The 17,435-nt window shown below is 39.5% G+C and overlaps 1 protein-coding gene and 2 long non-coding RNA genes across 17 annotated transcripts in view; 2 read left to right on the top strand and 1 right to left on the bottom strand.

The window, feature by feature from the left end:
* LOC307215942 overlaps window positions 1-17,435 on the bottom strand; it is a 576,636-nt gene that overhangs the window by 22,764 nt on the left and 536,437 nt on the right. For all 10 annotated transcript variants that reach the window (XR_013838751.1, XR_013838752.1, XR_013838753.1 and 7 more), the window contains one exon: window positions 276-474. This is a non-coding gene — a long non-coding RNA (uncharacterized lncRNA). The remainder of the gene's footprint in view (window positions 1-275; window positions 475-17,435) is intronic.
* CTNNA3 (catenin alpha 3) overlaps window positions 1-17,435 on the top strand; it is a 566,819-nt gene that overhangs the window by 534,893 nt on the left and 14,491 nt on the right. For 4 of the 6 annotated variants that reach the window (XM_079975614.1, XM_079975615.1, XM_079975612.1 and 1 more), the window contains one exon: window positions 10,998-11,103. In XM_079975614.1, coding sequence (XP_079831740.1) covers window positions 10,998-11,103 — 106 coding nt within the window. Of the gene's footprint in view, window positions 1-10,997; window positions 11,104-12,895; window positions 12,989-13,649; window positions 13,759-17,435 lie in introns of those variants that run through there. The other 2 variants (XR_013838692.1, XR_013838691.1) reach the window with 2 other exon arrangements.
* On the top strand, window positions 422-6,861 carry LOC307215990. Its single transcript, XR_013838851.1, has 3 exons — window positions 422-533; window positions 2,779-2,837; window positions 6,782-6,861. It is a non-coding gene; the product is annotated as an uncharacterized lncRNA (long non-coding RNA).

The raw sequence follows: 17,435 nt of genomic DNA, 5'->3' as shown, positions 1-17,435 counted from the left end.
ACGCCATACATTTAAAGCTCTGAAACCTGAGAAACCAGGGTTCAAATCCCCACTCAGCCATGCAGGTCACTGCCAGGATTTGGGCCAGCCACTGCCTCAGGTTAACCTACCTCACAGGGTTGTTGTGAGGAAACAAAATGAGAGGGGAAAGATCACATGTGCTGCATTGAGCTCCTTGGAGGGATGGTGGAATATAATAATAATAAAAACAATATAAATTATACTTGCATTTGTGAGGCTGGGATAGTAAAGTATGGTCCAGGGCACAAAGGTACCTTTCTGGCTGGCAACACGTGGGCATGAAGAGCAGTCTTTTCTCTCTCTCCTTCCGATGGATGGGGCAAGGGGCATGCTAGCCAGTTTCTCTCCCATTCAGGTGGGCGACATCAGCATGAGGTCACTATGGCCAGTTCCTCCCCTTCAAGCAGGCATCATCAACACAAGAGCAAATGTTCTCAGTGACCAGCCAAATGCCTGTGGGAAGAAGTCAAAGCTGAGTGCATACTGCCTCCGATAGTGGAGGTAGAGCATAGGTATTGATAGCCTTATCCTTCATGAATACTAAATAATAATAATAATAATAATAATAATAATAATAATAATAAATAATCTTTTATTTATATCCTGCCCTCCCCGGCCGAAGTCTGGCTCAGGGCGGCTAACATCAGGTACAGTGGTACCTCGGGTTAAGTACTTAATTCGTTCTGGAGGTCCGTTCTTAACCTGAAACTGTTCTTAACCTGAAGCACCACTTTAGCTAATGGGGCCTCCCGCTACCGCCTCACTGCCGGAGCACGATTTCTGTTCTCATCCTGAAGCAAAGTTCTTAACCCAAGGTATTATTTCTGGGTTAGCGGAGTCTGTAACCTGAAGCATATGTAACCTGAAGCGAGTGTAACCCAAGGTACCAATGTATATAACATTGGTATAAAATAAAAAAATAATTAAATTACCTCCTAAAAACAGGTCAAAATCAAACTCAAGTCTAATTAGATGGCTTTCCGCAGGGTTAGGGTTGGGAACAGGGTAAGAGAGCAAGAGAAATAAATAAGGAAGATGGTTAGTGAGGGAGGCAGCACACACTGAGGAGCAGGACGTGGGAGTAGAAAGAGAAGTTATGTCGGAAAGTGCACTAGTGCTCCCCCTTTTAGCAGTGTGCCACTTACTCCAACTCATAGGGAAGCTAGGGGAACCCCAACAGAATAAAGCTAACCCCAGCAGCTTGGAAAGGGGAAAGGATTTGGAAGAATATGGGGTAGAATTATTCACAAACAGACTGAGACGGGGAGTTTACTAGCAGCTGCAGAGCAGAAGTAAATGTGATCAAAATAAAAGCGTAACCAGGTAAAAGTGAGGGAGGAGTAAAATAAAGAGACAAGATCTAGAAAATGAGGGTTATGATTTGGGAAGCAAACCCTGGAGGAAACAACCTAGAAATAGCAGCAGACATGAGCTCAGAGCAACAGCCCCGTTTAGTAATTGTTTTCCCACCGCACCCGAGTTCTCCTGACTGCGTATTGGCTGAGTTGTGGCATCCTCAATGTGGCCTGGCATCTCTGTGTGAGTCACACTCTTGCCTGATGGATTTGCAATGTCACTTGGCCAGCATGGGGCCAATCGGTGCGCTTCTCCTTCTACCCAGCCCCCTCTGGCTTTAAATTGCTATGTAGCTTTGAATCTCAGCCTCAGGGCAGACAGCTATGATACAATATTAAAACTTAATTTTGTTTGCTTTCTATTTTGCTTTTGTTAACACAATATCTCAAATGAAGTTGAGCAAAGTGGAGCAGAGAGCGCTCCTTGGCATTTTTGCATGCCTAATGAAACTGAAACTGCCCTTGCCTACAGGCTTCTGAGGCAGCTAAGTTGAGCTCAGTATTTTCAGACAAGAGGGAGGGAAGGGCTTTCCTCACAGGAACAGTTCTGTTCCTCCTTCTCACAGGAACAATTAATTTTAATTTTTGAATTCTATACACTTAGCTATGGGAAGTGAAGTACAGCCAGCTATCCTAAGGCTTAAACAACAACAACAGCAACCCAACAGGTTAAATAAAAGGTGGGATGGCACCTTTTTCATAAAGGCTCCTCCATCTGCACAAAAGTTTACAGCACTTTAAACAGCCATGTCTTCCTCCAAAGACTCCTGGGAACTGTAGTTTGTTAAGGGTGCTGAGAGTTGTTAGAAACACCAAATACCCTCAATTCCTCTTCCCAGGGAAATTCCCAGCATTATGATGACATGTTATTTAAATTGTTAAATTCACCAAATTGAATGTTTAACTGAGTAACATTATACACATACATGCATGTATTTATACTGTAGTCTGTGGATTGCCTTTGGTTTCCAGAAGCCATCTGCAATATATTTGTGCACTATATTATTATTATTGTGACACTTGCTATCTTAACTCTGAAAAATCTCTCACCATTCACAGGTGAGTAGGGATGGTAGCAAATTCCATAAGAAAAGGGAATGAGATTGGAGATTCTCACAGTTGAAATGTTTGTCCATGATGAGGAATGGAAATCACGGAAGCCAATACAAGCAGTCTTCGCTATCATGATTCTTTAGTGTGCAAAAATTGCACAAATAATTGTGTTATTTTCTACACTGTGTTCCCTGTTGAAATGTATTGCATTTATTTATGTAATTAATCACATAAGTTTCAGCCATAGCTGATAGTGAGATCCATTAATGTTTTTAATGGAAGCTGAAAAGTAGCAGAATAGATGATTCCATGGCAGAATGGAAATCATGCCCTCCTTACATCCCTCCAGGAGGGTCCCTATTGCCATCTGTGAAATACTGTGGGGGGAATCCTGTGGCAAGTTAGCTGGTCAGTAACATCTATATTATCCAATGTTACAAACTGTCTTAGTCATAAATACAGTTTAATAGTGTTGACCAAAAAGATTTAAGAGCAAAAGGGCACACTAATAACATTTTCTTGCAATTGCTGAAGTCATTTGAGTAACAAGATTAGAAGCAACATGATGATAAAAAACTCAATTACATTTAGGTGTATAATTTATTTAATCCAGATAACTTCACTTCATTCTTTCAGAATAAATGCTCTCTTTCAAAAATGCTACATCTCTCTAGAAGGGTTCCTTCCTACCTGACAGAGATTGCCCGTCTCACAGTAGGAGTTTGTAAATGTTGTGCAGGCCATGAATTGCTCTCTTTCATTCTCATTCATGTTAAAAAAATTAGGAGAAAAGCATTCCTTTGTTTCTAATCACTTTTTATTATTATCGATGCAAAAATATTTGTTTTTGCAGTTTTCAAAAGGCATATTAGACACTCCAGGGAATCAGATTAATATAAACTGATCTTCTGTTTCATTTTGCTACCTTGTGCTTGAGATGAAGAACTAATTTCCCTCCTATGTCTGATCTTAAAATAATTTTAGTATAGTTCAAATTGTAATCGCTGTTGGTGTGCATTACTAAACTCACTTATTTGGAAATAAATTCAATTGAAATCAGTAGGATTTGCTTTAAGGTAAGTAAGTGTGAGCTGCAAACAGAGTGTACCTTCAGCATGTTGACATAGAAAAATGAACATATGAATTTAACAGAGGATCATATGCAGACTCTTATAACACAACAGCCATTTTTATATGTGTTCTGATGTAGCCTGATAAAACCTGTGAATGGGCTCCCTCTTCCTTAGATTTTGCCCCTGTGGTCCCTGATATTGGTGATCCACTGCACAAAAAAGGGGCAACATTTGGAGAAGGGAAAAACAAAAACAAGGGTGGGGATGGGAAAAGCACTTCTCCCATGAAGGCCCCCCATGGGGAATAATAGGCTCCCCTCACTTGGTTTTTGCCCCTGCAGCACCTTATTTCCCCACTTTTCCATTCCTTTAAAGATGGGAAATAAGCCACATGGGAAACGTGCCATTTTAATCCATGCCTCGGAATTTTGGGGTTTACAAAATCTCACTTCCCCTTTGAAATTTGGTACATCTTTCCAGATCAAGAGAAGTATCAGAAAACATTTGTATACCTGTTCCTCAAAATGGAAGATTCAAATGGGGGAGAGAGATCAAGCTATTCACACACTAGCAAGGAAGCATAAATCAGAGGCACCCTATTACGCTATTACCCTATTACGCTAGAAAAGATAATTTTATGTTTAACTGTTGTCATGAGTTTTAGTTAACCCAACACAGAGCAGACATAACTTCATATGAGATGGAAGGATGTGGAAGTTTTGTTGTCCTTGAATCATCCTTTGGACAATTTCCAGTAGGCGCCAATAGTTAAAAATACAAGTTAAAAATACAAAAATGGGAGGAGTCAGCCCCCCCATTTTTCTTGTCCCCCCCAACAAAAGTTTTCCTCTCTCTAGGATCCAGAAGTGACATTAATCTTTCTTGAAAATTGCAAGTGCCGTGCATTTGTTTAATAAACAAGTTCTTTCCAGGATTCAGCTCAAACCCCACCCTTTTCAGGTACAACTGCCGGGTCCAGTCCTAACCCTTCACCGTCCATATCAATTGCTGAGTAAAAAGCATTGTTCCATCTTGCCACATACATTTAGTCCATCCAGTAAAACTGACATTTAACCAAAATGGAGGTCTGAAATGCCCATCAAATACTTTTTGTGTGTCTGCTTCTAAGCCTGCCAGACTCTGCCCCAAGGCCCATTTAGTGGCCAGGGTATAGGAGTCTGCTATCTTCGTCATGAAAACAAATGCTCACCAGGCATTTGTCTTTTCAATGACAAAATACAAGCACTATTTCAAAACAGAAAAGTTGAGAATAGCTGACAGAGTTATTTACAGAGGAAGAAGGAGAAGTGCAGGTATGTTTAGTTATTTATTTTGCAAGCCTTGTTGAATCCTGAGGGAGTCACAGTGAGATCTAACAAAGATAAGAGACATTGCGCTTGAAACCAACATGAAATATCTCAACGTCTGTATCTGAAAGAAAGAAGCACTGATAGCAGATGATCCCAGTAGGAAAAATTGCTTTAAATGACAGAACATATTCAACTAGCAAAGTGTTATATTTAAAGGGTTTAATGTCAGTGAGAGTTACATCCTTCTGCAAAGGTTATTTCTAATCCTTTCCCACTCCTGTAGTTACATAGTCTAGAGTGAACAGATCTCTATCTAGACATAAGTAGCTACAATTGCCAACTGCACATCAGGCACAATCTAGTCATGATTTGAATGGTTGGGATCAAATGGGTGTCTCCCCACAGAAAGAACTGGAACTGGGAGGGACAATTTTTTCTCTCCCCTGCCCCTAAAGGTCTCCCAATCCTCCAGATCAAATTGGGGGGCTGCAGGAGGGAGAAGGGATAACCAAAAATTGCTTCCTTGTCCGGTCCATTGATGGATAGCTACCCTTCCATTAGCAGAGCAACACCCATTTGATTCCACCCCTAAGGCTTAGTCGTTACTTAACTTCTGCCAGATTTTGCCCATTGTGTTCACAGAATTTTCACAAACTTGAATGCTACTGACTTTAAACGAATAAAATTAAATTCACACCTTTTCTGAACAGAACATGCCTTTATTACTCCCACACTTTCCTATAGAAGCCTTTCCAGTGTCTCTTTGGCATTTATTGTATCCACAAGTAAGAGAAAAACAGAGGATGGACCATATTTTGGAGTGAAGCAGAAATCTAACCCCTCAATAGTTTGCCTATATCCTTCCCCCCTTTCCCACCTGTTCATTTGCACCTGCCAGAGTCTCTCCCCTTGTCTTTCCCACTCCCCAAATTAATTGCATTTGTGAAATGGTTGAGTCACAATGGTCTGTTTCTAGGTAGAAACTTCGTATGTAATCTTAATGCTTCAGAGCAATTGGCAACAGCAGAATGATATTGCTTAAATATGGCCCATTTGTGTTTAAAGTTCATCCTTAGAATGGCCACTCATGGATTATAAAAAAGAAAACATTCTTCATTAAAAAAGGCACAAAAATTTGCAAAAATTACAAGTGCTGATATATATGTACAGATGCAAAATTAGAAATAATTTAATTTAAATTGAAATACAGGAATCTCACCATAGTGAGGAAGAGATAACCCATGTGCCTGCTCATCCAGGCATGCCACCTGCACATGGGCTACTTTTAGATCCTGCTGCTCTTCTTTCGTATGGTTCTTTAACTCTAAACTGGACTCGGACCAAACAGCCACTTGAACAGAGGAATGTCCTCTGTAAAGTAGGCCACCTGCATTGTCTTTGCCAAAAATAGCAAGGTGGAAGAAGCGAGAGAGAAAGCAGCAGTTTTGAAAGAAAGTGTGTTTCTAGGTCCATCAGCTATTTCAGATTAAAAGAATTTACCCCTAGCAAAAGTATTATTTCCCTACAACTAGCTGGTGGGGGGGGGGGAGATCAACTGATGAAACCTTTTGCAGTTAGAAAAAATAATTCTTGTTTGCTAAAAGTTTTCAAATTCCTTTCAGATTCTATTTCAGCATGCCTTACAACACATGCTGAAATACAATACAATTTTTCTTCAATGACCTTGATTTAAATTGAATACATCTAACAGTTTTTTAAAGCTTCTCTGTAGCATTTTATGCAAATATATATTAGTTAAAAGTTGCCGCATCTTTTTCTTTTCTTTAAAAAAAAATATTTTTAGGAGTTCTGAAGTTGTATTCACAATATGACAATTTGCATGACCTTTAAAAAAACAAGCACCCAAGATAATGCAAATCTATGTGTAATACAAACCAGAATATTCTGAGGGCAATATGTTACTTAGTAGGAAATGTACTGTTCCTTTTTATTCCTTCTTCTCTCTTAGTGGCATTCAAATCTATCACACTGTGACTAAGAATTAGGAAAATCAGTCTTGGATGAAAATCAAACAAAGGCCCAGTGCAGTCCTTGGTCTACTTCACTTGAGGATGAAAAATGAGCAAGCAGAAGCACTAGGTGAGGCTCTCAGCTTGTTCCTAAGCTGTCTTTGTAAAAATGACAGCAGAGCCTGCCCACCTATGATGCAGGTGAAGTGCCAGCCTCAGGTGGTGGAAGTGCAAGAGGTGGTGCTTCATCCGTGCCACCACCAAGGAGGCATTCCAGTGTGCAGTGTTGCCACTCATCTTCCCTACCCCCAGGCGGAGCACTGAGTTCAGCAAGAGCCAGGACATTCATCTATGCTGTTTGCCACTCGGCACACTGCAATGCAGGCAACACTTGGGGGAGCACTCTTTGGCTCCTGCTGACTTTGGCAAGAGCTAGGGTGTGGTGGTGGCAGAAGGGAGGCATGCTTGGGCAGGGCCAAGAGGTGGCAATTCCCATTTAGCCTAAGTTGACAAAATGGGGCAGCCACCCCTGAATAACAGATAGGTTGTGGGTCTCTAGGGCCATGATGCTGATGGGATCAGGGAAGTAGGTAGCAGAGGATGAGGACAAACCTGCACTCTCAGAAACTGTTGATGCTGCTGTACTAGGAAGGAAAGAGCAAAGTACACAGTGGACCCTCTGGATACGAACTTAATTCGTTCTGGGGGTCAATGCGCAACCTGAAAAGTCCGCAACAAGAGGCACTGCTTCTGTGCATGTGTGCGGTGCGCTTCTGCGCAGAAACCTGGAAGTATACACTTCTGGGTTTGCCGCGTTTGCAACCTGAAAGTTATGTTACCCAAAGGTAACGTAACCGAGGTACCACTGTAGTTCAAATATAACTAAATTTAACATAATGCCACAGTGATGACCTAGGGGCAATAGGGACAAGCCAGGAGCTATTCTATTGGGTCCCCTAGAAAATGAAATTATCAGGCTATACTTTCTAAACTTTATTCCTGGTGACGTCCAGGGAATCATTACAATACTTGCCTGCATGAAATGTAAGCTGCATTGTTTGCTTTTGAGCAGAACATAATTAGAAAGGTATGATCTCTTTCCCCTCAATCAAAGAGTTGAATGGCTAAAACCAGATTCTACTGGATAATTTATAATTCACTGTGAATCTGTCTCCGGGAGCATTCATTTATTAGAATAATTGAAAGTGTCGAATTTGCAGAATGGTTCTTCTTGTGTTTAAGATGTACTGTTCCTTCATTTCTAGATTTGACCAATTTAAGTGTAGATGAGTGGCACTAATAGTCACATACTGAGGTAAATGTGGCATGACACGGGACTGGGAAAATGTCACATACAGTGGTACCTCAGGTTACAGACGCTTCAGGTTACAGATTCCACTAAACCAGAAATAGTACCTCGGGTTAAGAACTTTGCTTCAGGATGAGAACAGAAATTGTGCGGCAGCAGCACGAGGCCCCATTAGCTAAAGTGGTGCTTCAGGTTAAGAACAGTTTTAACTTAAGAACGGACCTCCAGAACGAATTAAGTTCTTAACCCGAGGTACCACTGTAATCACTTACTTATTGATAATTTCTTGCACTCAGTTACCAAAACTTCCTATGCTCCCTGAGATGCCATTTATAGATTCTCCACAACTTTACTGAGGATCAGACCAAGCCATTTTGCCACCTGAGAAAAGTCAGGACCCACGACCACCGCACAAGCAGCTATCACTTACTGCAGATGCTGCCCTGATGCTGCCCTGAATCTTATGAGACGTTGCCAAAGTGAGGCCTGGCAGCTGCCATCAACAGGAGGCTGAGTGGCAAGGGTTGCCTGCAGTAGCTGGCAAGGGGGTGCCCTTGCTCTGGCAGCCTAGCTGGTGGGCTTGTTACACTGTCCCTTTCCAAGTCATGTGGTCAGCATGACTAAACCACTTCTGGCGCAACGGAACACTGTGACAGAAACCAGAGCGCACAGAAACGCTGTTTATCTTCCTGTCGCAGCCGTACCTATTTATGTATTTGCACTGGTTTTCTTTCAAACTGCTAGCTTGGCAGGAGCTGAGACAGAGCAACGGGAGCTCACCCCGTCGCGGGGATTCGAACTGCCGACCTTCTGATCAGCAAACCCAAGAGACTCAGTGGTTTAAACCACAGCGCCATTCATGATAAGAGTGGCCCAGAGCACACACATCTCCCGCAAAGCACTCTTTCCTCCAGATCAGATCCAGGCGAAGAGAAGGTGACAACGTGCAGGCCAGGAAGACAGGGCAGCTCTTGTCACACTATTACTGCCCCAGATGGCAGTTTTAATCCTCACAGGAAGGAGCTTTGATGGTATTGGTAGTATATATGCTAAGGTAGGAATTGTGCCAGTGTGACTTCTGGAAGCGGCTTGAGATATTTTAAAGTAAAACAACTGCCTTTGATTGGAAAGGACTGGATGGCTATCAATTCAAGAAAACAATCAAACAGACTAGACACAGCTTCAGTAAAGGATTTTTTTTAAAAAAAAGCCAGGAAGAAGGTTTGCCTTTAATTCTCAAAGCCAGGAAGAAGGTTTGCCTTTAATTCTCAAACAACTGTTCTCTAGTTAACTCCAGTACCGCAATTAGTGATGTGAGGTGAGAATATTCTGGAGAATGTGAATATTCTCTGCTAGAAAATTCTCCGGAGAATATTCTCCACAAACTGTAAATTCTAATGTAAGAACCAGTTTTACAATCCACATTAAAAAAATCTAGTAAATAAGAAGTCAATGTGTGATATTGCCAGTTTAAGTAATGAATAATGATTTTTTGATCCAGTTACATTACTGGACATTGTGTCATTCACCATTGGCAGTTCTGAAATGTGAGTTACAGAAAACTTTTTTAAAAAAAAAGTTTTAAAAATGCTATTCATTTAATTTTATGAACATTTGAATTTGTATGTATTTCAACAATATGTAATAGCCTCCCCCCCCATTTTGGTGTGACCTTATTCTTAGCAATTCTATATCCTTGGCCATATAGTGTGGTTTTTTTTTTACAGTAGCTTTAATGCTTTATACACTTAAAAGTCCCTAGGCCTAGGCAATTATGTGTAACAGCATGTGAAGTGGCCTTGAGTTAAACAGTTGACGTTTCTATATTTTTATTTAGTGCCAGTAACTGGTTTTTACAGTGCCATTCAATGGTATAAGGTGCCATTTACCAGAGATTGACATACGGAAATATATTATCATATAATGATAATATATTTAATGTTAATGGCTTCTTTTTTATATGTATGCATATAGTTTTGTTTATCAAGCTGTGTTTTAGTCACCGAAACAGTTATTAAGTGTTAGAGCTATTAGAAGCACAAGATAGCCTATTACTGAATTTACTTTTATCAAACTTTAACACGCCAATAGTATTCTTTGACTTGTCCTATAACATGTACATGTTCTAATAGAAGAATAAAATATGATTAAACTACTGAGTTTCCTTATACCAAACCTTAACATGACAATTACTGGTGCCATCACCCTAGAATGGTCTAACTTTAACTATAAAACATGTTTTACTTTTTAATTTGATACTTGCAAGTGACAAATAGGTTTGTGCTTATGTATTTTCACTGTTTCCTTTACTAAACAATAAGTTTCCCTATATGTCAACAGTGCTGACCTGCTGACCAGTAAGAAAGTTTTCTAGATTCCCCCCACTTTATATCAATTTTATTAGTGTTGTACTGAAAATACTGTACTGTGTATATATTCTTATTAAAGAATGTACTCATGTAGCGGACCTGAGGGTTTTTTAATATTCCTTTTACTTTAACAGCTACATTTAATACATACACAGCATAATTCGAATTCAAAGCTGATGGTAAATATACGTCATTCACACTGAATTTTCAATTTCAAGTTTGGTGCAAAAAATCAAAGAATGTGAATTCACTGCATTGCCCCATTGAATAAAAGTATCTGTACAGCTTTTGGTTGCCATCTGAACACGTTTACCCATGAATAAACATGTATATTAACTAATTTTCAATGCATTAAAATTATATCATTTTCAATGCATTAAAATAAGTATTCTCCTATTTTAAATGAAAATTCTCTAATATTCTCATTAATCAAGAATATTCTCAAGAATATTGTCCAAAAGATTATTCTCAAGAACTTAACATCACTAATCGCAATACATACTTAATTCATTATATTTATTGCTTTTCTTTTTTAAGGGGTAGAGGCCCACTGAAGAATACATCAGATGTTATTAATGCAGCAAAAATGATCTCAGAGTCAGGATCAAGAATGGATATGCTTGCAAGACTAATTTCTAATCAGGTATGTATAATAATTTGAACACAATAGTTAACACAGTAGTTGATGAATACAACTGTTACCATGCTTCATACCTTCATATTCTTTGTATTTGTGGCTCCCTTCATCTAAAGTCTAGTTTCTGTGTCAGAAGAACACCTAAGAATTATCACAGCTGGCAAACTGTGGCATAGTAAACTATTATACCAGGAGTACATAAGCCACATCAATATTTGCCAATGAACTGTCTTGGTCAAATGACTTTAAAACCCTGTCACTCCTTTCATAAAATTTTCCCTTGTTTCATTAAGATGTTACCTATCACCCTACTTTTTCAATTGAATTATTATAAGCTGTACACTGGAATTGATGTGCAGTTAAATTAAAATGGAAGAAGAAATGATACATTAATTTATTTTCTCTTATATCAGGAATAAGAATTCGTTCACTTTTCAGATGCAGTCTAGCTAGTCTAAAAACAAAAGGCTACATATCAAGGATACTGGTTTAGTATAAACTAAACTTTACGATTGTGCTGCCACCAGTTCACTCAGTAGCAGTACCTCAGTTTTTGAACGCAATCAGTTCCGGAAGACTTTTCGAGTTCCGAAACATTTGAAAACCAAAACTCAATAGTCGACAAGCTAGACTTGAAGGTCTTGCACTCAGCAGAAGCCGCGTTTCCAGTCCAACTTCTGAGACATGTTCAAAAACCGAAGCATTTGCTTCCAGGTTTACAGTGTTCAAGTTCTAAAACATTCGTCAACGGAGACGTTTGAAAACCGAGATACCACAGTATAGTATAGTATTTCTTTAATGCTATTTAGCATATTTATATACCATCCTTCCTACCGAAAGAGCTCATGAAGGCAAAATACAGGCCACAAAACAATAAAAACTTCTTAAAAACCATTCCAATGCAGATGCAGACTGGGAAATCTCTCAATTTAAAGGCTTGTTGAAATAGAAAGAGTAGGCTCCAAAATGATGACAGATGGCACCTGTCTAATATCGAAGGGGAGGGAATTCCAAATAGTAGGTGCCACAACTGGGTATATAAGGGGTGAACCAATCTTTCAGGTATTCTGATCCCAAGTTGTTTAAGGCTTTATACACCAAAACCAGCCCCCTGGGCCTAGTCTGGAAGCTAATTAGGAACCAATGCAATTCTGTCAACAGTGGTGTAATGACTTGGCAGTACCTTGCTGAAACAAGAAGTCAAGCAATTGCAGTTTGCACCTTCTGGACCAACATTAAGGGCAGCCCCACAATTCAGTAATCCAGCCTTTAGGTTACAAGCACATGGATGTCTGCGGCCAGGCTATCCCAATGGCTTTAATTTTCTTACCAGCACTCACAGCTACTGAGGTTACCTAGGCCTCTAGCAACAAAGATGGATCATGGGCACCTCCATACTATGTACCTGCTCTTTGAGGAGTACAACTCCCTCCAAAGCAGCCAGTTAACCAAATATCCATACGTGGAATCCATGCACCCACAGTGCCTCCATCTTGCCAGGATTCAGAGTCAGTTTAGTGGTCCTCCTCTAGCCCAGTGTTTCCCAACCTTGGGTCTCCAGCTGTTTTTGGACTACAACTCCCATCATACTTAGCGAGCAAGACCAGTGGTTAGGGATGATGGGAAGTGTAGTCCAAAAACAGCTAGAGACCAAAGGTTGGGAAACACTGCTCTAGCCCACCATCAAGTCCAGGGGTTACAAGGCCTCTCCTAATTCAAATATTGTAGAGAAGTAAAGCCAGGTGCCCCAGTGTACCTTGTGTGTTTAACGAACATGCACTTCTCCATTTATATAAAGCTCAGGACATGAAAAAAGCCGCCGCCTCTGTTGATACTGAAAGTTAACCAGGCTAAGGGAGAACAGCTTAAAGCAGCCAACCCAGGGAAGGAAGTAGGTATCCTTCCTCTCTTCCACAAGCTTATTTTGATATACGCAAAGCAGCATCCCCATGCTTTACAGGCAAGCGGGGACATGCTTAGTTTGGTCCATAGTTTTCTGATGTACTGTTTCCCAAGCATTTTCCTGTCCTCACCTTGTGCAAAATCTGCCCTAGTCCAGCAAATGTGTGCAAATGGGTACTGCATGTGCAGTTTGCCCCCTGGTGCAGCTGTTACAGCTGGTGCATGTAGCCTTTGAGAAAACTGAAAGTAGCATAAATTGCCTATTCAGATGAGGGTGCAAGGAGATAGACTTAGATCTCCCTTTGTCTCTTAATAGCTGATAGGAACTACTGCAATTATCTCACCTGGATATGTGCACACAGCCCCAGCCATTGGGGCCTGGATTGTCTGATTGTTCTCAGGATGGAACATACCTTTCTCATAGTTTCTCCCCGCTCTGGTTCCCTAAACTGGGAATAACAGAGTCATTACAGGTCTTCTTGTCACAACTAATAATGTCCGTTCATTAGAATGCATCAGTTTATTACTCACAATACCTCACAGAGCATGACTCTATCAGCACCTTGGCCATAATGTAAGAGAGAGTTTTCAGTATCCCATATTACATGCAAGTTAGAAAAACAAACCCTTCTTTTCTTTTCCCCATGTAGCTTCTAAAGCGAGAGAGCAGCTGAAATAAGCAATCACTGTGTAATGAAGACTCATTGTTGCATCTCTTTGACCTTTTCCAGTTCATAAAGTAGAGCAGTTTCAAATGAATGACTTTTACTCAAGCTGCATACAATCTCATATTATCAAAATAGAGAACTGTGAAACCATTTGAATTAGGCTTTGGGATTTTTGCCTCTGGGGAAAAAATATGTGTTGTGGCTTAACATTAACTACATTGTATAGATTATTCACTTTAGCAGGGGCCATTTTGAAAATCTACAGGAAAAACAACATTACTTCTTATTTTTGGTTAAAGAAATAGGACACAGTGCAATACAAGTGGCCACATTCATTCAGGTTACAACCCATTTTCATTGCAGGTTTAAAATATGTCAGCAACCCTTACTCATAAACTCTAAAAATAAATCTGCTAAGAGCTCATTTGTTTAAATTGCAGAAATATTATTCCCCACTATTAAAGGATAGTTTTGTTTGCACTGGCAACAAGCTACCTGCAAAACTGAAGGGGGACTTCAGGCTCAGGTACCCAAATTTAGAACTGCCAACTGCCTTATAGTCCCCAGTCTGATCCCAGACTCCAGACTGCAAGTAAATTGCCCCATTCAGGAGGAAACACCAAAATATCATCTTTGACTATGGGCAAGTAATCAATTTAACAAAGGACAGTAACTCAGCAGCCATAACAATACACTTTATGCTACCATCACAGTGCTGTGGGAGCCAAAGACTTAAAGCAAACTGTAATTAAGATATTTATTTCTTCATTTATATTCCATTTTGTTGCGTATCACCAAACTACCATTAAAGGGTACTAGCTGATGATAAAATAACTGAGACAAAAATCACAGTTGTATAATTACAATAAGCACAGTCGTGGGTGTTATTTCGAATAGCTTAAATACAATTTCAACGTATGCACCATTTGATGAGAAGCCACTGAAAGCGGTATCAGGGGCGGCAATCCAGCACATTTCATTTTTAATAGGCTTAAGTGTACTTTGATCCGTACTGGATTATGGCCATGATCTGTAGCACTAGCCATTACTAGAATCAGTACAGCAGCAAAGTAATTTTATGTCCTTGGAAAGTGATGAGATGGAAGTAAAGCAAAACCCAAATAATGCATACTTGAGACAGTTTACAGCATTTTGAATTATGGAATTATATTAACTAACCCCCTCCCCAGCTATTCTGCAAAATGGTTTTACCCATTGAAATCAATGAATATTCTACCATTGTTTTCAGTGAATCTGCCCATTTCAGCTCCACTTGATCATTACTTTTTACTGTGAGAAATGAAATGGCTAATTCTGTTATCATTTGGATGACAGACACTCATTAGAATGAAAGGAATTCTCGTTCCTACGGGAAATATCATGGTAACCATACAATAGCTAACACGACAACTGGTGGTGTCTAATGGTCATATGACACACAACAGTGATTTTAATCTGCATTATACTGCTTAGAGCATTCCCTTTGCTTTTGAAGGGGATCAGAATATATAAACCATTATATATATATAAACACACACACAGGCTATGTTATGGATTTACTTTGAAGTAAGTCCAGCTGAACACAGTGGGGCTTACTTTTAAATAGCAATACATAGAACTGAGAGAGGGGGTTGGGGAGAGACAGTGTGACACTATTATATCGCTCCATGTTGTAGAAAAAGCATATCTATTAGCTACCTATCCAACCAATCACTATGTTGTACAAAAGAGGGCAATCTGCAGATACCATCTTATGAGAAGGTCCATTCTGCGTGATATCAAAACAGACTGTTGTTCATGTGTTGTTAAACACGCTTTGTTGTATTGTAAAAGCTTAACTTCAGGATGCTTAGAATCACTGTGGACAATTGTAGAGCTGGAAGGAACCCTGAGGGTCTTCTGGTCCAACCCCCTGCAAAGCAGGTATCTCAACTAGAAGTGGTTCAGAAATTAAATAAATAAAAGTGTTCCAAACATGCATTGCCAGTATACAGGAAGGCAGAAATAGTGCAGAAATTCAAATTTCACACACTCCATGCAACACACACACACACGCCATCCAGCCAGTTACAAACTCCATTCCCAGTAGCCCAGATTAATATGGAAGTTTATACAAGCTCGCATGTTTCCTCTGTGCAATTCCATATGCTTATCTTAAAGCAACACATGCCAAATGCTGGATTGGAATGCCTGTCTTCATTCATCACACTGCGCTGAAAATATTATTGAGCAATGCAGTCTAGTTATTTAAAACAGCCACTCCCATGTATTTTTTTGCACAGTAAATATTATCAACAGGTGCGCCTGAGAATGTCCACATAAAAATATTCATTACTGCATAGACTGAGGAAGGTCAGCTATGTCAGTATTAATTTTAGTAATGGATGCATGGACGCAGAGAAGTTTGGACTAATGCTAAATGTCAGCGGGAGCGACTTTACCTTAGCCCTTTACACCTCCAGATTCTCTGTTGCCTTGTTCCATCTCCAATTGGTCCTGACATCAACTAGGGGAGGAGGACATTTTAGGGAGCAGCAACTGCCATCTCCTTGCATTTGTCAAGTACACCTGAGTGTTACATTTAGAAGTGCTTGGAAGGTATAAAGAAAGGAAGGATGCAGCAGGACATCTACAGGGCTGTGAAGATGAGTATCCAATGTATCAAGTGCTACCTTCTAGTGCTGCTACTCATTTCATTATTGGGTCATTTCAACGAGGTCATGACACCCTCCGTATTGGATGTTGATGAAATTTGCTGTACACCCTTCCCTTATGGTTGAAAGAAACCCCCTTAATTCCCCCCCTCTATCTCAAACGGTTTTAATTTTATAGCACTTCAATGTTTTGTCAAATCTGCATTGTCTGTCCCTCGAGACCCTCAGCACAAGATACCCTTGTGTACATTTTATTTTTTCCCTCCATAACCAAGGATCAGATCTCTGAAATTTTACACAGAGCTCAATAAAATGATGAGGATTTCAGAAAAAAATACACCAGCACTCAAAAGATTTTATAAATGCCTAAATTTTTTAAAATAAATGCACTTGTAGCCTAGTTTTTTGGGTGAAAAAAACTAGGTTTCGAAAAGCTGAATTTACAGCGTGTGGGCATGATGCAACCCAAAGTTTTTGATGTTGAAAATTATTGCAAAGACATGCTCTTTCTCGATAAAGAATGAAATTTATGGTTTTTTTATTCCTTGTAATGAAAATTTTACATTTTTGGACGTGGGGGAGGGAGGGAATGGCTACTGGGTAGCCATTTTGTACAACTTTCCTACAATCCATAGCTGTAATAGAAAAAATTAATGAAACCAAGTTGTTCATCTTAAAAATTAAAATAATAAAGATTTTTTCGAGAGGGCAGGCATGTTTTAACTTTGGGATATTTGAATTTGAAGTTATGAAAATTAGAACATTATATGCTGACATGTAAGGAAATAAGACCTAGCAAGAAAAAAAATCCAAAAAAGTAAAAATTGAGTATTATATACAAATTTGAGTACATCAAATTTCAAAAATTTGATTTTTGAATATTAAAAATATTTAGAAAACATATTCAGTAACCTGAATATGTTTATATAACCACATTGGTTCTACCACCAATATAATAGAATAAAATGTTATCATAATTATTTTCTTGCAAAAGGAACATGGCATAATCAAATGATGATACAAAAGAGCAAGATTAGACTAGGGCATGATGTTCAATGTGTGCTCTTGAACCGGACATGAAAAAATCCAGTCATGTCAGGGTCAAGGATTTGAG

The sequence above is a fragment of the Podarcis cretensis genome (genome assembly GCF_951804945.1).
Source record: "Podarcis cretensis genome assembly, chromosome: 5".
NCBI classification, from domain to species: Eukaryota; Metazoa; Chordata; class Lepidosauria; order Squamata; family Lacertidae; genus Podarcis; species Podarcis cretensis.
Note: the sequence above shows the minus strand (reverse complement) of the source record. Positions and strands in the feature narration are given on the sequence as shown.